The following is a 14,308-nucleotide window of genomic DNA, read 5'->3' on the forward strand; positions in this document are numbered from 1 at the left end:
TTATATTCTTGAGGAGGAGGACTCCTGGGTCTTTTCCACAGGGTACTCTTAACCACATGGAGCCCCTGCCTCCAGCCATGGAGTCTGCGCCTCTTTCTACCATTCTCACCCCATCATTGTTCCCCAACTTCCTTCCCATGTTGCCCTAGGAATGCAGGTTCTCGTTCTGTAATGAAAACACAGCTCTCTCCTGAATCCATTTCCAATTTCAATTCCACATCTCTTTTTAATGGGGATACTCAGTGGAATCAAATGTCACCCATGTGCTAAACTAGACAAAGGGGTACACACAGCCTGATAACCCTTCAGTAGTAAGGTGCATCTTTTTAGAAGGCAAGTGAGATTCTAAGTGTTTTTTTAGATGACTGAGTTTGTTCTTGAACTGAAAGCTCATCATCAATTACCACTGTCCCATCTTAATCTTTTCTTTTAATTCTTAGCTTATTCATTTAATGAAAAAATAATATGAACTTTCTTTTCCTGCCTCTGGCGGCCAGAGTCTCAGGTGAATTGTAATCTACTTAACCAGTTTCTTTTTATAGCTTTCTTTTTTTTTTAAGTTTTATGAAATTAGATAGTTTGTGTTTAAAGGAAACAGCATTTGCAGAGTCCATGGACTTCATTTTTCACAAGAAGTGGAAGCTCTATAACTGTGTTCCTTTTTGTTTTAAGCTCCATTACCCTTTCCACATTTTTGTGTGCATGTGACTCAGTTTATTGTGCTATTAGCTTTTTATTCTGTTTCCAGTTCTTTGTGCTTTCTTTTAGTTTACTGTTGAGGTAATGTTGGTTTACAATACTGTATATTACTATGAGTTCACAGGAAAAGTAGGTCCCATTTGCATATATTGAACAGAAAGGGCAGGAAGTATTATAAAAGAAAGACATCACCTTAAAATAGAAAGAGCCTAGACTGGGACTATTAACATAAACTTGCTATTCCACCAGAATACTAGCCTCAATTTTTAACATTTTGCTCATACACTAAAGTAGTCTACCCTGGTAGGTAAACATTTCAGATCATTCTCATAACCAAGGAGAGAATGGACGGGAAGAGGTTTCTGATTCCGCCTCCAGATCCAAAGGAGCTTTAATGAAAGGCTTAATTAATGAAAATAGATTAAGATCCAGTGGATGTTTCCTACCTTCTTTAGTCCGATCTCCTATGATTATCCCCTGGCAACTAACTGGTCTTTGAATAAAAAGCCTTTGCCATCAAATGTCATGCAAATAATAAACTTGTTCCTTGGGGCCAACCTCTCTAAGGAATCTCTGTGTACTGCAGGTTGAAAAGGAGACTGAGCTCTTTCACTGCGCACATCTGTGATGCTACTGATAACACCTGTGTGTTTAACCTCACCTACCCCTCAAAAAAGAATACCCTGTCTTTTGTCTTTCTGCCTGTGTTGGAACTGGTCCAAAAGAGAGAAAGTGAAGTTGAGACTCTATTAAAGAGTCACCCTACACTTGCTCTTTTCCTCCTTCTCCCCATCTTAGCCCACATACAATTTCCTAAAGTGGAATTACATGTTTTCCAATATGGGGATTGAAAAAATATAAAAGCAATGCAGTAGATCACCACAGCTGTGTAAAGCTTCCTAAAGGAATTAACAACTCACAACTTAGTAGCCAATAAATGCCCCCTACGCTGGTTCCTTCCTTCTCCCACCCCTGTTGTTCACCCCAGTCTTTTGCTACATTAGAAAGTTTTTCTAGAGTCAGCTATAAATGTTTGATTCATCTTCAGTGGTTTCATCTTGAAGAAGATGTGCCATTTTTACTTTCCTCATGGCTGTTTGCTAGGAATTGCAAAACTGCCTCATGGTTTATAAACATTTCTACTTTCAAATACATTTCAGACTTAGACAAGAAGACGTCATCAGTCATGCCTCCTATTAGGTCCTCTCTTTTCCATTTAATTTTCCTCTTTATGTTTAGATCAGGAAAGGTGGCTTGTTGACCATGTTAAATTTAGATTTTTTAAAATTGTCTTCCTGATTGCAGCCCTTACCCCTGATCCTGTGAGCTCACACAGTACAGCAATGTATGCTCCCTGGAGAGAGGGATTGTTTTGTTTATTGAAATTCACTATTTTGTTTTTAAGCAATGATACACTGATTTCAGTGTTGACCTGAAATAATGTGGCAAATAATTTTCCCATCAGATTCATTTTAATGGAAAAAAACATCTGTACAATCTTTTGTAGTATTGTTAACTCAGTCATCTTTTCTCATAATTTCTTTGCTAAAAACACATTTAATCTTATTCTCATAGTCCATTACCTCAGAAAAAGCACTGAGAAAATAAATAGATGTATTCCTTTAATAAGGAGATGAAGGTGGAGCCAGGAACATCTATAGTAACTTTGTCAGTTTTCACAAGGTTTAATTCATTCCAGTGGGTGATGGCATCACCACCTACTAGACACTAATTCTCTCCTTCCACAGCCACATCATCCACAGATTTTTCACCAAAATAACAATTACTGTACTTATGGATTTAAGAACAGAACCACTCCTGATTCACCTCTCTAACTTTCTTGGCTATTTCCACTTCCTCTCTTCCCCTATGAAGTTTTTGATTCCAGCGATACAGATTGGTTTGTTCTCTTTATCAGTCCAGGAAAACATCATACATGCTTGCTTAACTCAGTATACAGGTTGTAGGAAGACTCAGTGTGCTTTTTTTCTTCAGTATTTGCTCTTGATATTTAAAGTCAAGACGGTAGAATCCAAAAAGGCAAAAAAACAAAATTTAGAAATATTCTCTTTCTCGAGCATCTGCTTTTTGCAGCTATTTTTGCAGTTGACTGTTCTAGAAAGGTACTTTTTCTCTTAGCAAAAAATTACAGTCCAACTGCCTTGTTTTAGTGATAGAAGAGTAAAAGAGAAATAACCCAGAAGGAAAACTATTTGTATGTATCACAAAACCACAGAGTACTTGGTAGAATTATAAACACAAAGACTTGGTATCCTGAAATAATTATAATAACATATCTTAGTAAAATATGAACTTTTTCAAAATTTGCAAAATATATATCGGGTATTTAACTATAATTTCCCAACACTGTTGAGTAGGACACAAGTGAAAATACATGGTGACTCTTACTTTGAGAAAACTCTTCTAAAAAGTGAATAATGTAATTTTAGAGGTTTGAACCTATGAAGCTTGAAACAAATAAGATGAGGTAAACCAACTTTACCTGAACAAATACAACTTAAAAGAAAAAGGATAAAATTCTAAAGGAAAACAAATTTCCAAAACTTCCATAATGGTAGATAGGTTATTAGCTTTATGAAATGGGTATCTTCATTTGTTGTTTTTTTTTTTTTAAGTTACACTAAAATATGCTCACCCTATTTGGATTCTAATGCCAATATCATGACTCAAAATCTCACTCTCTTTGAGGTACTATGTCTCCATTCATTCATTCTGTTGGTCCAAACTGGTTTCTTCTATTTCACTTAACCTACCTTATAAGTTACTATTTTTTTAAATCTCATTGTTCCATATATTTGTCCCTGTTGTGCTAATAAATTCTAGCCACAATATTACAGGGAAAACACTAAATTTCAAGTGTTACTCAATTTGTGAAAAATCCCAAATCATTGTGTGTATCTATTATCCTTCTTCCACAATTCCTTGTAGTAGAGTATGTTACACAGTATATGTGATAAATAATAAAAAGAAACAAAAAATAATGTGACATGATGCATATTATCACTGTGCTTTATAGGGTTTACCCTGGTAAACTGAAAAAAAAACTCCATACACTTGGAAAGTATATTTTTATTCATTCTCCCCCCCCCAAAAAAATTGCACACAAATGTGTCAGTGTAAAAAAGCAGAGCAAATCTAAAAGACTAGCTTTTCTTCACTTGTTTTATGGAGACCTATTTCTAAATCCACCTTTTTTTAGGATTTTTGCATAATTTGATAAAAAAACAGAACTCTGCAAAATATAGTATTATTCCACCTTTAACTTTACTGAAGTGCTGGATCATATAAATCTTTCACCTTGTATGAAGGCATTAGGATATTTCTCTTTTTATTTACTTCTTTCATTAATGTTCTCTTCTTTTTACCTCTTCTTCCCCCTTGTTCCAAAAGACAGCAAAGACTCCATAGCCCAATTGTTCCCTAACACAAATCTGTGGTCCTTGAGATACTGTGCACCTGGTAAAGGACTCAGATCCTTTGAGGAAACAAAGATATGGTGACTGACTGCATTAGGTATCTGTCCTAGGATGTCTCTGCAGAGTAGTTATAGAAATCAGGTTCTACCTAACTAAAGTGTGGAAGGAAGTCACTTGCCATAGCCAGTACCATTTTAAAATATTGTTGTAAATGTTTCAATACATGAACAATTATTCATTCATCTTCACCTAATTTTTCTCAAGCTCCCATACCATGCCTAGCACCAGCACAGGCATCAAAAATCGGCGATGGACAAGACAAGACAGATCCCTTGCCTATGGCTATTAATATGCCAGTGGCAATATTCAAATCACAGGAAAGTAAACTAACAGAATGTCTCTGATAATTTTGCAATACTTTTTAAAGTATTACAAAAAGAAAGGAAAAAAAGAACAATATATTGGTTTCCTATGCTTCACAAAGAATGTGAAGGGACTTTTTTGTAAAAAAAAAAATTTTTTACATTTTTTACTTTATTTACATTATTGTACATTTTAAAACAATGTTAACTTTATTTAAAATAACCACAGTCTCTTTGAGGAAGGGGTATTTATCCTGAGACTTGAGTAATGAGAATCAGCCAGCCATAACCCAGGGGAAAGACAAATTAGACATCCAGATAGATGAAAACAACTAACTCAAAGACCTTAAAATGAGACCATGTTTAGGCCATCTAAAAGAACAACATGACTCAGATTAATTTGAGAAAGAAAAAGTCAGTAAATGAGAGTGACTCAGTCACATAATCTCAAAAGATGAGGTTAAAAGTTTGGATTTTATTCTAAGAACAATGAGGTGACAGAGTTGTAAAATAGAGTATTTTTGTGATCTTATTGATTTTGAAATATTCCTCTAGCTGCTGACTGAGAGAAAAGAGAGAAGAAAGACAAGAATGGACTCAGGATGTCCAGTGAGAGAAAATAATTGCTAAGAAATGACAGCAAATGACACTGTGGGACAGACAGAGATAAGTTGACAGTTCAGGACAGTTGTAGGGAAAATGTCACCAAAGCTTGCTAGAAAAGGTGGGAGGTGAGAGGCACTGTGAAAGAGAATCCTTTATCCCTAAAAGATGAGAGGATGAGAGGGTGCAAAAATCATTTTAGGGGTCAGACAACAAAAAGTACTCTTCAACTGTGTGAAAAAATGGTGGCTGATAGAGAGGGGGAGTCGATAGGAGGGTCATGTGGTAGAGTATTGGCACAAGGGATTTTGGGGGTCAGTGAAGCATGTACACACATGTTGAGGGTGCTCTCAAAATTATAGAGTTGTGTAAATGAATGTTAAATCAATAAAAGGTTTTTTCTTTTTTCTTTTTTTTAAGAATTGTAAAGGTCAGAAAGAAGCTAAAGGAATTTCCTGTTGAAGGAGAGGCCTGTATGTAGACAAATAGTCATCTAACTTATTATAGATGAGCATGCAACCCATTTCCTGATCTGGTGTAGAGATGGTGGCCACCCAAAAGCAGCCCAGGTGGCCACAGCTGTAACAAAGAAAATGAGTCCTTCCCCACAGCCTAACCTGGTGACCTGAATCAGCAACCACGTCCCATCATAGACTTCACTCTTAATGTGAGATGGCAGCATGAACAAAAATAGAAAGTCAGACTGACAGCTGTGATCATTAAAACTTGATCACAAAGGGCTTGAGGATGGGAAGGCTGTACAAAGATGCACAAGAGTGTTAACTAGTTCCTGATAGGCATTATGAAAAACACAAAAGCCCTATCTGCTTGGTATCAGAGACGGTCTTATCATCAAAAGAGACCACATGTGATTCTTTTCATCTCTGCCATTGTTGGGCCCATGGTACCTACAATTTACGAACGGATAACCAGTTTTATAGCTGGGTGGTATAAGTTCTATTAAATATATTTTGTCATGGTTGTAGCTACATTATAGAAAAACCTGGATTAAGATCAATAGACTTAGAACCCAACTCCCTACTTAGGGAGGTGCACATTGGGTGTATGTAATTTCTTTTTTTCTTTTAAAGATTTATTTATGCATACAGAACTGGGGTACAGGCCAGAGGTGCAGGGGCAGTGTGAGGATTCACCAGAGACAGAGTGGGGAGCAGAACAGGCAGATCAACAAAGTACACTGCTGAGGGGAGCAGCGGGTGAGACAGGAGAGGTCTGCTGCCCCATGTGGATCATCTCCAGGGCCGGGGATTGATCTCTCACTGAAGCAGCTGCAGGGAGCTTGCAGTGCTGCACTTTAACCCACTGCACCACCAGGGAGGGCTGGGTGCATGTAATTTCTGTGAAAAGCGATGAGGGATTTCTTGCATCCTTTGAGAGTCATCTAATCACACCAGAAAACCTGGCACTCAAATCAGCCTCTTTGATTTGTTGAATAATAAGTCATTTTATGTAGAAGCGTTAAATAAACTTGGGGGGGGTGCTATTAACAAAATAATAACCGATATGGAAATGCTAAAAAAGGAAACTTGTGGCCCCTTAATCTGCAGCCTCAGCCCTACAGTTAGTTAACAGTCCCTGCCGGAGCTGACCTTTCATGACCCCCAATGTTCTGCTATGGTATCCCCACTTCGGCCCTATAATAGTCCCACTATGCATCCATCACATGACAGGTGCGGCCCAGCCACTAAGCCCTGTCCTCCCCTCACGGCCTGTAGATGCCCCTGCAATAGTCCTTTGTGTTTGAGATGGGGGAACAGCACAGGCTCCCAACCACAAATCCACAAGTATATGGAGTGACATCTATTATAAAACAGTATTTCTGGCATTTCAGATTCTTTGTACCTCACACCCAGAAAAGCTCAAAGCACACATACATCAAGGGGAGTTAAATATTTTTCAAATAAACATTTTCAAACTTCAAACCTTTATAAATCATTTCACCTAAAGTAAATTGAGAAGATTAGCATATTTACCAACCTTATCTTTTTACTTTCTTTTAAAATTTGCCATCCTCTGCAAATATTGCAAAAGGAGTATAATGAACATCTAGATTCACCCATTCTAAATATTTTCCCACATTTGCTTTCTCTCTCACTAAACATACATACATACATACATATTTTCATGGTGAATGATTTAAAAGTAAATTACAAACATTATAATCCTTCATCCTAAGTACTTCAGCATGAATCTTCTAAGAACTATATTTTTCTAGCTTCCAGACAATCATTCAGTTCAGGAAGTTTAACAGTGATAAGATTATCTAATAAGAGACTCATATTCATATTCCATCAATTGTCCTAATTATGTGTTCTGTAGGGAAAAAAATAATTTTTTTAATCCAGCTTCGGCAGCCCTTGGTCTACAGTCTCCTTTAGTCTGAAGATACTGATGTGAACTAACATGATAACCACAACATGAAGGATGGGAGGATGGGAAAAGAAGGCGGGGCAGAAGTAGGAATAGTTTCTTTCAGGCTTAGGAGCAGGTGGCTATAGGTTCTGGTAGAAGCACAGGATAAAAAAACACATTTCTGGAAATAAACCAGAATCTGAATCTCTCTGTTCAGCCACCTCCTAGTTTTGTGATCCCCAAACAACGTATTCCTATGTAAGCTTTACCTTCTAAACTTTTGATAAGGTGACTAATAATTTAATGGCATTGTTATGAAGATTAATAAGACATGTAAAGCACTTAACCTAGTCCTAAAACATAGTAAGAGCTTTAAAAAGTAGAGGGAAAAACTACTGATAAAAGGAAAGGTTCATTTACTGAATAGGTTTAAAAGAAATAGGCTGTGACTGGTTGGGGACACATTGACATGTAATCCAAAGGAAGAATAATCAAAAGGAATCCATTCAATTTACTACCCACACATGAAATAATACAGACTGGAATCACAGTTGAGACAGTAGGAATGCAAATGAGGTGCTGAATGAAAGAGCTATTAAGAAGAAATACAACTGCCTGTGATTTAGGATCTTTTTTCTTGGCAACACTACTAGCACGATGAATAAAACAGACTGTTATCACACCAGTGGGTAAGAATAAAATGTGATGGCTGTATAGTCAAGAAAATAGTTTTGTCATAGCTTGAAACATGCCAGAAATATATAAAAACTGAATTCTGAAATCTCAACTACTCTGTTTCAGAAATACATGTATTTGTTCAATAAATGCTTATTATGTTAGAATATAAGCCCTAAAAACTGTTTCTAAGAACCATGCCAGGTAACTGAAAAAAATCACATATCCTGGAATGTCAAAAACCTTGACTTTTTTTGAACACCCATGTTTAAAACTGAAAGAAAGAGTTAATTGTTGAAAAGGTGATGTGCAGATATAGCTTACATAATGTTATAATGCAAAGAACCTCAATATATAAATAACTTTTAAAAAAAGAAAGCCTTATTCTTTTTCAGGCTTTCATTCATAGCTGATTTGCACCTTCTTTATCCAGAAGCATACCAATTCTGAGTACCTGCATTTTCACCACAGCAGACTCAAGTAATTAATTTGAAGTAGTCATTAGAGTAGCTGAGACTAAAGAGGCAGGCAAATTAATAATCATGAAATGACAGCTGGTAAAAATTTGTGGAGAAAAATACAAAAAGTTGACAGAACTCCCAAAGCACAAGAGTCAGTGGTCAACTTTGTAGGACACAAAGACCCTGTAAAGGCATCACTGTATTATCAACATGACAACCCAGGTTCACAAAGGAAAGTTAATATTGTGCTCAGTAAGTTTCCAAAATTTAAAGGTAAAGCTAAACACAACTGAATCAGAGACATCACTGTGGAAATTTTTTGATAAGTTTTGTTAAAATGGAGAAATAAGGGCCCTCCCTGGTGGCGCAGCAGGTTAAAGCACTGCACTGAGAAGCTTAAGCCAACTCTTCATGAGTTTGATACCCGCCTGCCCCGGAGGAGATCCACATGGCGAGGCAGACCTTTCCTGACCCGCTTGCTGCTCCCCTCAGCAGTGGACTTTGTCGATCTGCCTTTTCTGCTCCCCACTCTCTTCCTGGTGAATCCTCTCACCCTCCGCTTCTCTGGCCTGTACCCCAGTTCTGTATGAATAAATAAATAAATCTTTAAAAAAAAAAAGAAATAAGAATGGGGATAGAAATTGGGGACTTTCCTTTTGTTTTATCTTGTTCTTAAGGAGACATTACACTGTGTTTCAGCCTACTGAGAATGACCCTGGACGGAGTAAACAGTGATGATGCTTACAGAACAGGGAGAATGGCTGGAATGTGTCCTGAGGAGGAGGAACCTGGGGCTGGAGACTGACTTTAGATGGGAGCCAGGAGTCTCATCCATAGCAAACTGAACAGGCAAAGCAGGGGAGGGTGCTCCCTGGGGATCTGTGGGGCTCCCGTGATGGCCCCAGTTTTATCACTGAAGTAGAAAGGTGGGAAAGGAGAAGAAGGAAGTTTGAAAGAGAAAGAACAAAATAATGACATAGGAGACCAGGAGAGTAAATGGCAGAGAGAACAACTGCTGAGGAGCATTAAGGAGCTCTCCTCCCCTTCCCTGAACCCTCCTTTCCCTCTGCCCAGACACACACTTGGGTACTGAATTTGAACTAGATTGTGTATTCTTCTCTTACCAAGCTTAGCCACCCAAATACAGGTGGAAGAAAGACTGCTGCACGTACATTTTATTTATTTATTCAGGGGGTGGGGGAGAGGAGACAATGGCTTGTGGCTTTTTTTTTTTTTAAGTTTATTTTCTTACATCTTTGTAATTTTTGGACAGTATTTGAATTCTCCCCTCAAGTGTAGTCCCCTTGGTTCTCCCACCAGAGTGTCACCTGTGAACCACACCATAGTCATAGTCCCTGTGCTATTCCGTCTCCTGTTTTGACCCCCTTCCCTGCTGCATGCCTTGAATATAAAGTCAGCTTGCTAGTTTTGTGTTTTTCTTGACTTTTTGTTTGGTTTCTCTATATTTCACTTGTAGGTGAAACCATCCAATATTTATCCTTTCCCTGATGACTTATTTCAGCTAGCATAATCCCTGTGTTTCCACAAATCGTATGAATTTTCCTTTTTGATTGCTGAGTAATGTTCCATTGTGTAAATATAAGTTTTAAATGCTATAAATCAACAAAAACCAGATTCAAGCATAGGAACTACTCAGTTAGGATTCTGCTTATTCACTCAAGACAAAACAAATGTCTCCCAGGTATAGACCATCATGGAGAATGATTGGGGATAAAGTCAGGAAACTTGATTTGTTTCTCTCTGATTAAAATTAATTTGAATGCCCACTTCTTCATACAGCAGAAAATTTAATCTGCTTTAATGTAGGCTCATCATTTCTGACTTTTTCCTACTTTGTCTCCTCTGCTGTCTTTTGGGTTAATATTTTGCTAGTTCAGGGCTCTCCACCTCCTCCTACTCTTCTACTCCTACTTCTTTCTCCAGGAGTGATCTAAGTTCACGCATGCTTTTATGTCATCTATACTCGGGGGTGGGGCATCTGCTTTTGTTTCTTTACTTCCATTGTTGGGTCCTTTTCACAAAAACTGCATCACTATTCCTTAATTCTTGGTCCTCTGACTCAGTCATATCTGTCTGGAGAGCTCTGGATTTCTCCTTCAATTCTAAATGACAACCTTGCTAAGTAAAATCTTCTTTCCTGTCAACATTTTGAATATGTCCTAAAAGAAGTTTATTGCCTCTGTTTTACTTCATGTCTAAACTGTATATTTCTCAACATAAGTAGGCAGAGCCACATGTTTTTAAATGGCAGTATGTATTTTGTATGTTTTGTCAGTATGTATTTTGTATGTCTCTAAAACAGGTTTAAATCAAGCATTGCAGTGTTCAAAATATATCTTAAGTATATTACTTCCAGAATTATAGATCACTGAAATAAAGTCCAACATTTACCTATTCAGAGGTTGTTAAATTGCTACGATACCAGTCCTTTCTAGAAGAAGATATCCTTTGTAAACATCATATGCAGGATCAGCTTATCCAGGATCCCTGGGAAAGAGCTGCATTGGTCAGAGAAACCATGTGAAAGATTTTCCATATTAAAATTGAAGGCTGTTAAAAAAAAAATAAAGTTTATGATTTCACTAAGTTCGCGATTATACCAGTTCCCTAGACACAACTGTAAACAGTTGGGGATATCTGCCAAGGTCTATCAAAAAGCTAAAACTAAGTTTTATTCCATTTTTTATCAATCAGTAGGAATTCCACTTCCAAAAAATGTTTTGAAATCCTAAATTTAGTTCTGAGGGAATCAAGATTGATATGTAATCCATGTCAAAGCACACCGTCCCAAAAGAATGATCGCCAACTACAGATTGAAATTGTGGAAACAATTTTAAACCTACATTATATAGGCTGCATTATGATTCTCTAATTTTTGGCCTTTAAATTATATTGGGACTCAGTTATGACAAACAAAAACCTATAAAATCTGTAAAAACTCTAGACTACTTTTTGTCCTCTGTGTGCTGAAGTCCATATAGATGTCATGAAATACATACATGATATAGATTTTTAGTCATATAGGAATACCAATAATCCATTCACTGACATTTAGTAAACCACTGATAGTCATTTATTCCTTTTGTCTCACTTGGCAATCAACCAACATGACTATTCCTCTATTTTTCCACCCACTTAATCTCAAAGGATTTCCAGGAGAAAAAGAGATTTAAAAGTTTTATCAATCTGCTGTTGCTATTAAAAGTTTTAAGCATTTTTTCCAAGTTGCTTCACATTTTGACTGTAATACTTATTTGAGTTCTAATACTTTGAAATATTTTTTGTGTAAGGGTGCTTTTTTAAATAATTGACAAATTTATTTAGTTATGAGTATTTTTGTGTGAGATGAGAAAAAACTACAATCACAAAATGCTAATTTCAAGGACCATTAAAAGCAAGTGCACTTATAAAAGTAGTAAGTAGCAACTCATACCCGTGCCATTTAGAGAAAAATTCCTCATCATTTTCACATGCTCCCAGTCATCGGCTATGTACTATAACCTCTGACCTCTGCCAAGTCTTATAATTCATCTCTATGTCTACTTTGCTACCCAGTCTCTGTTACAATGATTAATTTCCTGGTCTCAGTGCCTTACAAATTCCTAGTGCATAATTATATCTAGATATATTTAATTCTTCATTTATTTTAGTTTAAAGTCTTCAAAACCTACTTAGAATTAGAAGTAGGGCCTACTTATAAACTACGTATTTTCCCTGCATCATAAGCTTAACAACATTTATACTAAGTCCCTTGATGTCTGTCTGTTCATTCCTTGTCTTGAAGAAGCTTACTATCACGTTTAGGACTAAATCAATTTCATTTAAAAATAAGCAAAAATCATTCAAATGAAATCACTGTCTTCCTGTTTCTAGCATCATTCTTTGTGCTTAATGTTTGGTGTGTATATTTTAAAAATACTTTTGCAAAGTCATACACATCCAAAAGGAAGACAGAAAGATTAAATGAAGTATTTTCTGTCTTCATTTAGGCATCACATCAAAAAAAAAAAAAATCATTGAACCTTTCTCATGAAGAAAGTAGATAAAATCACCTAGACAGAGATTCTTAGGAAAGAGAAGCCCATCAGAATTGAGAAATAAGTTTGGTGAGACACACATGGCTTACTATAGTCTGTCCAATATTTTAGTATAAGTTTGTGTTTGGAAAAAGATACCTCTCATTCCCTTGTTAATAACAAAAAAGTAGAGATTTTCTTGATTGGTGAAACTCACAAAATATATGAATTCTAGTTTCATGGTTTGAGGGACTACTTTTTTCTACTTTTATATGAAGTATAAGACTATATCATACAAACTAATAAAGTAAGAATCTACTGGTGGCAACGTAAAGAGTTGCCTCTCCAATGGAAAATTAATAATCATGCAAAATAATCTTCTTAATAATATTTCTGATCTGTACTTCTGTTTGTAGCAATGATACGTTAGTGGCAATAAGCTTAACAATTGAAATTGAACTATTTACTATCAAATAAAAGATACCTCAGAACTATGAATGTACATTAATGCAAAGTCAAGTTACAAAATAAATTCAAGTTATTTTAGTCATTAAGGACTTCTTTCCACAAGTGTAAAGACAAGCTCTGTTCCCATTTTCAGGAAGTTAAGAGTAATGTCTATGGGAAGGAAATGGAGGTAAAGCTCTTCTCATTCTACAATGAGGATAACACACAAAGGATAGGTCTCAACAAAAATATATATAAAAAAAAACATTAAAGTTAGATTGAAGTAGTTTCCAATGACCACATATTAGACCATAGAAATATCAGAATAAATTATGATAGCAGACTGTAACCCATTGAGAAAAGTTAATAACTTAAAATTTTGATAAATGAAGGGATTTTACACAATTTCAAAGCAAACCTTAATAAGAGCTACATACTTATTAATTACAAAGTCTGTTTTGTAGTGAAGAGGTCTAGGAGAAAACACCTAATCAGTTGACCAAAATTGTCAGTTTGGGGTGAAAAAAATCTTCCACTTATGTGAAAGGCAGAAATGAACATCATTTCTCTGAACTTCATGTCAAAGGATCATAACCTAAATCTATTTATGATGAAATATCAGGCCACCCAAATTCAATAATTACAAAATAATTAACCACAATTTTTAAAAGCCCCAAGTTCATAAAAGTCAAGGAAAATTGTTTCAGAACAAAGGAAATTAATGAAATGTGACAATGCAAGAATTCTGAACTAGATCCTTGTGCTATGAAGGACACTTTGGGGAAAGGACATCTTGGGAAAGTAATTAGAGAAACTTGAATAGGTTCTGAATTTTAAATGCTAGTAAGTAATCAGTGTTGGTTTTCTATTTTGTTGGTTCTAGTAGAATTAAATAAGGAGAATGTCCTTATTTAAAAGCATCAGTTTTGAGGAATTACGGAGCATCAGGAAAGGTTTAGTGTGAGGCAAACATTATTTATAATGTATTTACAATTCCTCTTAAGGTCGCGGTCATCTCAAATTTAAAAAGTTATTTAAAATATATCACTAATATCTCAAACTGCTAAACATGGAGCTTCCCTACGACCCAGCAATCCCACTGATTTACCCAAAAGACACAAAAACACTGATTGAAAAAGATACCTGTACCCCCATGTTTATTGCTGCTTTATTTACAATTGGAAAAACATGGAAGCAGAACAAATGCCCAAAAG

At 36.1% G+C, this 14,308-nt stretch overlaps 1 protein-coding gene across 1 annotated transcript in view; it reads left to right on the forward strand.

Moving 5' to 3' along the window:
* The first annotated feature begins 8,696 nt into the window (after positions 1-8,696).
* RXFP1 (relaxin/insulin-like family peptide receptor 1) overlaps positions 8,697-14,308 on the forward strand; it is a 54,601-nt gene continuing 48,989 nt past the window's right edge. The window contains exon 1 of the mRNA XM_012726761.1: positions 8,697-8,862. Within this exon, the coding sequence (XP_012582215.1) occupies positions 8,697-8,862 (166 nt within the window). The remainder of the gene's footprint in view (positions 8,863-14,308) is intronic.

Source organism: Condylura cristata, unplaced genomic scaffold, assembly GCF_000260355.1.
Source record: "Condylura cristata isolate star-nosed mole 26May11 unplaced genomic scaffold, ConCri1.0 scaffold00018, whole genome shotgun sequence".
Lineage (NCBI taxonomy): Eukaryota > Metazoa > Chordata > Mammalia > Eulipotyphla > Talpidae > Condylura > Condylura cristata.